The sequence below is a fragment of the Phytophthora infestans genome, genomic scaffold (genome assembly GCF_000142945.1).
Source record: "Phytophthora infestans T30-4 supercont1.32 genomic scaffold, whole genome shotgun sequence".
Taxonomy (NCBI): domain Eukaryota; phylum Oomycota; class Peronosporomycetes; order Peronosporales; family Peronosporaceae; genus Phytophthora; species Phytophthora infestans.
Genome location: NW_003303727.1, coordinates 1,430,845 through 1,440,192, shown reverse-complemented (window position 1 = coordinate 1,440,192; position 9,348 = coordinate 1,430,845). Strand labels below are relative to the sequence as shown.

Below are 9,348 nucleotides of genomic sequence, written 5' to 3'. Positions count from 1 at the left end.
CGGTAAGTTCATAACAGGTTCTACACCAGGTTTACATTCCTTGTTTCAACCAGGCTTCCAACAGGATACGAATCAGGTTTCGTACCAGGTTTCCTACCAGGTTTTAAGCTACGGCTCAAAACAGGATTAAACTGTTCATTCTTTTTAACGCTTGTTTTTATGTTTTATAGATACGACTACCAGCTTTGCAGTCTGATGGTGATGGATGCCTTCGGGTCTGGTCAGTTCGTACAGCACTCCGTTATCGAGACCAACTCGGATTGGCATATGCGGAAGGTCCTCAGCCACTTCAAAACTGTCAATGTCATCTGGGAGTCGCTCCGCATGGTGATGGTTGATAAAGACATGAGAGAGATCAGTGTGATACGGGAGGCATTTCCGGATGCTACTATTCTGCTCTGTCATTTTCACGTCTTGAAGTTTTTGCGAAGTGTGGTTCGTGAGGCTCGCTTCGGACGCTATTCGGCAGACGAGTACGACTCGATGAATCATCTCTTCTCCAATCTGGTAGACGCTCCGTCCAACGAGGAATACGCGAAGAATTATTCTATTTTGGAGAAGTTTTCCTGCGCGCATGGGAACACCTCCTTCTGGGAATACTTCTGTGAGAATTGGGACAAGTCGAAGGACATGTGGACTAGATATCGCCGCCAAAGACTGCCGCATTTTCGCAATAATACGAATAATCGCATCGAGTCCAATTTTGGAAAGCTCAAACTCGATCTTGATTCATCGTCCACAATGAAGGAGTGCTTGGAGTCTCTCATGCGTCATCAGCGTCGCGTAGAAAATGAAAGTTTAGCGAGAGAGTCGTTCAAAGGAAGGTGGACGCATTATGGCTATGATCAGGAGTTAAGCTTGGTGCTGCGTATTTGTACATCTTAGGTAGCGTCTACGATGAAATCTGAGTACGAGTTTGCTATTTCGAGTGAAGCCACAGCGCTATACGCCTTCCTTGAAAAGCCAAGCGATACCGTTGAGGTTATCAGCGGAGATCATCGTCACAATTTTTCAAAAATGGAGTGGTGCTGTGACTGCGATTTCAACCAGACGCTGAAGTTACCATGCCGTCATGTTATTTGCTATCTTCGAGTATCGGCTTTAGTTCCTGTGATTCCAGTGTCATTTATACATGAGCGCTGGTTATCAACTGGTGCCGCCCGCCCGGTGTCTCTCCCCCCGGTTGACTGCTTCAACTACACGAAGACAACTTGCCCCTTACGGAGTTACGATTCATCGACTGTTTTGGATTCGCGACAGAAGTATGGCGTAACTCGAAACTTGATGAGTCGGATATCTAGCGAAGTTTCCGATTTACCGATGTCTCAGTTCTGTAAGGAAACTGAATTCCTCAACGGATATTTCCGCAAACTACGAACGGGAATCACAGAAGCGCGGTATGAACCTGATCGCTGTCAGTCCGAAGATGCTGTCCTAAATCCTGGAAAACCTATAAAACCTGGGAGGAATCCTGGGATCAAACCTGTCGGGTTTACAAATGTGTTCGAGTCTATCTCGCAAAAGCTCAACATCTGCGAGATAGACTCGAACACATTTGTCGAAGCGTGCGAGGATATAATATCACAAAAACGTGATACGGACAATGTTGAAGGAGAGGCCAAGACTCAAGAAACAGGGAATGACTCGGACTTGGAAAGAAGTAGTGTCGAAAAACCTGACGCAATACCTACATCTACACCTGGTGTAAGACCTGGCAGTCAAGCTAGTGAACCTACGACGAACTCTACAGAGGACGGCTGCAAGGATCTATCAACAACGGAATCGTCTACCATCAAGTCGATTAACTTAAGCAAAAAGGTGAGGCGCGCCGGAAGACCGAAGGTTACAGCTGCTCAAAGGGTACAAACCAGGCGGGTTGCACGAAAACAGTTCAACTCAAGATTGGACAAAGGTGGCGAGTTGTCCTTCGAGGACGTCAGAGTTGTGGCAACAGCCATGGAAGGAAAAGATAAGAACTTACGCGAGATTTCAGATTTACTGGAGGTCTATCCAGTGAGGCATGGAGATGCTGAGCGTAAGCACCCCAAAGCTGGGACAGATCGGAAACCGATCCTAAGTGCAGCGTTATCCTTCCTGTTACTGAGAGTACATGTGCAGAAGTGCTTGGATGTCCTCTACAAGTCGGGCGCTGTCCCCCTACCAAGCCAGAATGATGATGACCTACCATACGTGAAGCTGACAGGTATCGGAAATTTTTCCCTCTATCAAGTCGATTGTATGCAAAAAATGTGAACTCTGAGAAGCGTTTCGGAAAAAGGACAAAACGCTGTAGAATGGCTAACGTCGATTCAAAAGGACAAAACTGAAGCTGATCACGCCGCAAAGTATTTGTTAGAGTCCCATCCATATCAGATTGTGGATGATAGTCTACACTGCGATCTAGACTACTCGACGCTATATCGGCTACAGCCTGGGGACTGGATTAGCGGCCAGAGTTTTGAAGCGATTGGAGCATTTTGGACCAAAGCATATAGTGCTCGAGTTATGCTGACACAGGAGTTGAAACTGAACAGGAAGGTGAGAATGGCGGAGCTACCTGCTGATGTTGTGCAAGAGCTGAAGACGTGTGATACGAAACTCGTTTTCCTTCCACTCAATTTTGATCGCATTCACTGGACGTCCATTGTGATCAACACTGCGACCAAGAGCATTCTCATTTACGACCCTTTGGGAGATCCAGACTACATTGCGTACCTGAACAAAATCAAAACGCGCCTTTGCAAAGAGAGCAAGTTTGCTTCGTACAAATCCGTTGTTGTGGCATCTCCTACCCAGAACGACGGGAATAGCTGTGGTATTTACGTACTCAACTTTATGTGGAGGCTTCTTGACGACAAGATCAGCAATGTGCAGAAGGACCCTCAGCTGAATAGCTTTAGAGTTCGGATGTTGTCCGCACTACTAAGTCAATAAATGCACTCATTTCATGTCAGATATTGAAGTAGTGTTTGAGTCCGAGCTTATCCGTATTGCCGCCGGTAAAACCTCAAGTACAAAAACCTGTTTTAGAACCTGTTGTCAAACCTGCTAGATATCCCTTCACATATTTGGGATATCGTGCTGATATCGCTCTAAGTACAACAACCTGGAGTAAAACCTGTTTGAATACCTGGGATGATGTGGCGTGTCACGTTTACATGCACAAAACTGGCGTCCCAGACACTGTATGAGCCCCACACAAGAATTGCAGACCTGCCATCCAATCATTACGATTACAGCAACCTCCGCACTTCAACAAATTGGGTTGTGCAAATCCTTTTATTCCACCGTCTCGTGAGGATGCAGAGCTCTAAACAAAACAAAGAAAGGCCAAGATGCGTAAATTACATTTTTATTTCAATGCGAAATACATTACGACCTGGTCTTCAGGTTGTGTACCAGGTTTAATTCGCACATCTATGCACCAAAAACCTGGGCAGTAACATCGTGCTTTAATTTTTCATATTTTTAATTTTAAATAAGAATCACACATTCACCGACGGTTTAGCAAGTTTTCTATTAACGATGGTTTTGTGGGGATGTATCTCCTCCTTCAGTGTTACGCTTTCACGTATGCTTTTTCGGCTGCAGCTTGTCAGCGTATCGGTCAAGAGAACTACTGGATTAGAAATTAATATTTCTTAATATGAGCCTGCTAAAACATTGTCCCCTTTTCTGCTATAAAATGTAATTTAAAAAGAAAATCGGAAATGGAAAATGACGCGATCTATTTTTAGACGACAAGCGTGGCCAAATTTCAGGAAGAATTAGGCTAGTTTCTTTCAGCTCCTACGTCAAAGCGTTTCGCACTTGTTTTCGTTTATGTTTTGGCATGGGTCCCGGCTTAAGCCACACTTACCGATACGTGCTGGCTCCACCTGAAGATGCGGGATACATAGTGCAGTGTCCTTTGTAAGTGTCACGCTTGTGGGCCATGGTCTAAACAGAAAGGTGTAATGTATCGCGATGATGTCCTATCGACGTCTGTGTAGAGTCGTACAGCGATTCGATACGCTTCCCGTCCTCTGTAGCAGCGCAAATTGCGAAGATACAAGGAAATATTTCATCCTACCACCCGCCACAGGCACATTCTGAATCGGATAGGTTGACGAGGCGTCAGGTGTGGCTGTTTCCGTGTCGCGATTGGGGGCCAAGATGCTGAATCGAGTATGCACCATCCATCAGCGGAATATTTGCGCTTTCAGCTCTTTAAACACTGGCAAAGTAGTCTCATTTATTAAGCTTCATGCTCTAATTTCAGGTTTTACAATATAAGCATTCACGAGGCGTGGAGTTTAAAATAAATGAATATTTTGAATGGAGAGTATTTACTTTTTTACAATCCAATCAGCACCTATCATTGACTCGCATGCGTACTTAGCAATGAACTGGTTTTCTACAAATGCGAACTTATCTATCTGTGAAACGTTACTGTAGAATTTCCTCGCAAAGCACAATAAAACTACGGTATTTCAACTGCATTGTACAGTACTACTAATACAGAAGCAGCTACTGCTATAGCAGCCCTCTTGATCATACAGACATGCACATTCTGAAGTTTGAACTACTACGTAGTATTAATATTATTTACAAGTACATAGTACTGTAGTACTGTAGTACTGTATTAAGCGAGAAAAAACATTGGGTCCAATGCAATACTACAGCTGAAATTTCGCTTTATCTAAGCATCGTTAGCTCTCCAGCCTCTTAAAAAGTGGGCACTGTGCGGGTCTCAGCCCAGGCGTGCTTAGGCTCCGTCCAGACCTGCACGTTTTCGAATGTTGCGTTAGCGGAAGCCGTCAGAGCAATGCCGTCCGACTTCGTCTGGCTGGCACACGGGTACACGCGAGCCGACAGCGAGAAGCGGCCGTTCACAAACACCTCCACGCTAGACACATCCACGAACACGTGGAAGCTCAGCTTTTCTCGGGTAGCTTCGCACACCTCGTTCTGCGAAGCACCCGTGAACAGGTCGTACAGATAGAAGAAGCCCCACACAGAGTCCGAAATCGGCTTCACGCCGTTGTCCTTGAACACAGCGCATTCAGCTGTCGAACTCTTGGAGCGGTCAATGGTCACCTTTTTCTCCGCGTCGTCGTAAAAGATAGTCGTCACCTCATCGCCAGCCGAGCTACGGCGAACCTCAAAGCCAACCTTGCTGCCGCGTTCAAAGTCCGAAACTTCAGCAATCAGCTCGAATGAAGCACCCGTCGAGTTCAGCACCTGCGATGATCCATTCACGGACACGCTGGCCACCTGCTCGAGTGCGTCTACGTTACGGAGCAACTGCAGGTCACTCAGTGGCTTAACACCGAGCGTCTTGATGGTCTTGCTCTGCTTTGTCGATCCGTCGGCACACGATACGTCCTTTGAGTCGGACACGATCCAGTCGCCCTTGCCGACCAGGTGCTCGTCGACGTCATAGATATCGCGCACAATGGTGATCCCCACCTCGCGGGGCACTGACAAAATGCCGTCCCAGCCCTGGGGCTGTCCCGTGGTGAAGTTGTTGTCCTCGGTGATCCAACCGATCAGTACATTCTTACCGTCCTCGTCTGTGTAGATGCTGTTGGCGTACCAGTCACTGCGATCCGACACACCGACCATCAGAGGAGTAAACAGACCCGCCTCAGGGTCGACCTCCACGCCACAGCCGCCACCGGAGAACGAGCCCGTGGCCCACATCGGGTACCGATTTGGATCACCTTCAGCAGCAAACAGCATCACGTTGTGGAGCTCACCATCCTCATCTGTCATTTCGCGGTAAATGGTGGTCTCGAAGTTGTAGCCCCAGTTGGCGCTGTAGGGAGAGAATGTCGTGTTTTTCTCCTGTGATAGAAGGTAGCCCTTGTACTCCCAGTTCACGTAGTCCTCCGCGTGATAAAGGAAAATACGCGGACCGACGTTGTGGATGCCACCAGCGACAAGGATGTAGTTGCTGCCCTTAGAGGCGTCATAGCCAAAGCGAGCATCCAAGGACTTGGAATGGAAAGGCATCGGGTCACGCCAACCGGTCACGTTTAGACCCTGCGGGGGTAGCTCGATCAAAGGTTCGCCGCCCTTCTGCCAGGTCTTGCCGCCGTCGTCTGTAGTCGCGTACACGACGTGCTCACCGAAAAGATATTCTTTCTTCCATGAAATAGGGAGAGCAGTGACACCCGTGTAGAATACTGTGTGCTTGCCGTCAATAGCATTGTTCATCGCGAAACCCGAAAACACGCCGAGGTTGTCCCATTTATCCTCGAACGGGTGAAGCGCATCTGGGTAGTCCTCCCAGGTCACTTGGTCCTTCGACACGGCATGGCCCCACGTCATGTTGCCCCATACTGTCGAGTTCGGGTTCGACTGGTAGAACATGTGATACAAACCGGTGGCTTCATCGTAGTACGGCGCGCACGGGTCGTTCATCCACTTCTCGCGAGGGGTGAAGTGGTAAACTGGGCGGTATTGCTCGAACAGCTCAGTACCAGGCGCAGCTTCAACGGCATCTTGAGCACAAGCTGTCTCCGTGCTGAAGACGACAAAGGCGCCGAGGGCCAAAATGCTCGGAATCACCTTCATGGTTGGTTTTATAAAAGGCTGCGAAGATCGAGTGGTCTTGAACTTGGAAAGTGACTTCCGTACTTCGAAGTAAGTTGTAAAATGAACTGCAATACACGTGCAGTCTACCTGGTACCGCTCGTGCCGTGTGTACTTGAAGTTGAGACGAATCAACTAAAGTACTGTATGCGTTTCCCTTGACAAGGTCGTTGTTAAGCTCGCTTTGCGCGTGTTTTGTACGAATTTGCAACGTGTCGAACTTGATTTACTTCAGCTTGCAACGATTTGGCTGAGACGTTCGGAAACCTGCCATATCGTGTAACCAAAAGACGCAATCACCATTATTCGATACAAACGCGTGTTGCAACACCTTTATAAATTGTTATCCCCGAAATCTAAAGGACTGAAACATGTCAATCTGAAACACATCTGAGCAGATAAGTTCAAGCGACCATTGATGGGCAACCAAGCAGAGTCTGCCGCACCGCAAGGGGAAATTCTTCTATTAATACATGTACTGTATTATTAAAACATGTACATGTATTAATAATACAGACAATATTCTTTGCCGTCTGAAAGCAGACCAGCTCAATTACTACTACCGGTATACTTCAAAAGGACGCCAGGTCATGTAGATGAGCTCAGTCGCCGACGAGGTTTCTAGGAATTCCTAAATGAGAGGCGGCGGCCATCGGTGTTGGTCGTAAAGCGCTTCTTTTCATTTTTAGCGAATGAAACTCGGAGAATAACGATGTGTGAATTTCCGAAATGACTCAGTGCTATATGTTTATTATCGCGATTAGAATTCTGTGTTTTTAGGAACTAAATATATCTTTTGTCAGCGAGAGATATTTTAGTAATAAGCGGTACATTTCTGTATGCGTTTAAAGGTACTGTACTGACTAGCAAATTTCATAGGAGCTGGTCGATAAGCAATTTCCCATTACTGACCGATAAAAGCAAAATATGCAAGTGATACGTCAATTTTGGAAAGACATACTGCAATTTTTCTATCTACAGGTGTACCAATGTTATGAAAAATTCGAGCAGGTGGCCCACAGAGCGGTTCAGCAGCAGACTAAAGTGGTGGTTTTTAAATCGCTGAGAAAGACCACGTCGGTCTATCACTTAAAAGCTACCCGTCCAATTTTATGAGTTCATATGCCGACACGCGGCTTGCGGTAGGAATGGAATTTACAAGCGTAGCTGTCCTGCGTCAGAGAGTTATGTAACGGGGTACAATCCAGTAGATAACAGTCTCAAAAAGTGTGTCTTAGCGTATGGTGCTTGATTTCGCATAAAATCTAATTTTATGCGAATTCCATGCCTTATCCCGGAAAACATGATTCTTGGAAAAGCACATGCTTGTTTTTTTGCATTTACCCTGCTGTTTTTAGTATTTTCGCATCTCATGCTACTTCTGGTATAAGTACGATCCTATGAAATACAGTTGGCTACATTTGTGACCCAAAAATTAAATTATGGAGGCTTCTACCCAAGAGTCGGTCTATTTCAACGACACCCGATACCTTAGTTATGAATTACTCTTTGTTATCAATACCGGTACACTATTGTACTGGCGAGATGAAATGCACCACCATTTTTTTGTTTTGCTCATAAATACAAAAGTAATTATCGGATTAATGCCGGCAGACCCGCAATGGAAACAGGGTAGCACAGAGATCACAGACAAACACACGTTGTTTGACTTTCTTGTCTTTTATTAAAACGGTGGAAGCTCAAACGTCTGCGGGAAATTGATGCTGATCATGCATGCACAGAACATTTCTTGCGATATTTAATAAACAAAGAAGCCTAAAGTGACAAGCTTTACGCCAGAATGCAGCTTGGAATGCAACGCATCTGCAGAAGTTGGTTTTAGCTACAGGAGCAGCGTAGGGATTGCTGCATGCAGTGTTAAACGCATCGCCGACAGCCCCACTTCCTAGGATCAAATGTGCATAGAAATGAGTATAAAGGGCATTGTTGATTGTAATACTAAAGTTTGTAAGGACCAAAACATCTGATGCCGTATGTCAAGAACATAGCCTCGATTTTTTGGGCGGAACGAAAGACACGCACTTTTCGATTAAGTGTAGCATGTGAATTTGAGCAGATATTCAAGGATGATTATGACTACTTAAGAGAAGAAATCATTATCTTTCCAACAAAAAAAAGCCCATATAAATTGGGTAATTGGGTGAGAAGTTGTGAAGGGGCAATGTTTGGTGTTGCATTTCATCTCGCCAGTACAATATCAGGTACTCTACAAGTGCAAATACAGCAGCGAGACACTTCATCTTCCTCACTTTCCAACTTGCCAATGAGGTTGGAGGTCTCGTCCTCCCACTGTCGGTTGAGGCGGTCGAACACTTGGCTGGCTGTACTGGGCATCTTGGTAATTGACAAGTGAATCTGAGCTTCCTCTCTGTGCTTTGACTTTTTTCCAAATTAAATGGCCAGGATTTCGCGAAAACCAGATATATTATAGATAATACGATGTCGCACTAGTTCAGATACATATTTTTGCCAATGATACCACGCTGTTATGTATACTTGAATATTACAGCTGCAGCCTAGTTATATTAAAAGTGATTGAGCTATATGCGAAAATATCGCAGCTTAGAATTATTAAGGCGTTTTAAATTTGAAACTGTATTGTTTGCGCCAGATAGCGTTGTATCGTGAGCAAATACTGCTATATAAGGTACATGCACATAACTGACGAAAAATTCACTTTTTTAGCCTGTGGCCTAGTGTACACCAAGCTACACAAAGAGTGACCCGTCACTCTTGCGGACACCTGGT

At 45.7% G+C, this 9,348-nt stretch overlaps 1 protein-coding gene across 1 annotated transcript; it reads right to left on the bottom strand.

The window, feature by feature from the left end:
* Positions 1-4,707: 4,707 nt before the first annotated feature.
* PITG_14237 (glycoside hydrolase, putative) lies at positions 4,708-6,561 on the bottom strand (the record flags this gene model as incomplete). The annotated part of the gene is made up of 1 exon (XM_002899285.1): positions 4,708-6,561. The coding sequence occupies one exon, from the start codon at positions 6,559-6,561 to the stop codon at positions 4,708-4,710; it is 1,854 nt and encodes a 617-aa protein (XP_002899331.1).
* Between the last annotated feature and the right edge of the window lie 2,787 nt (positions 6,562-9,348).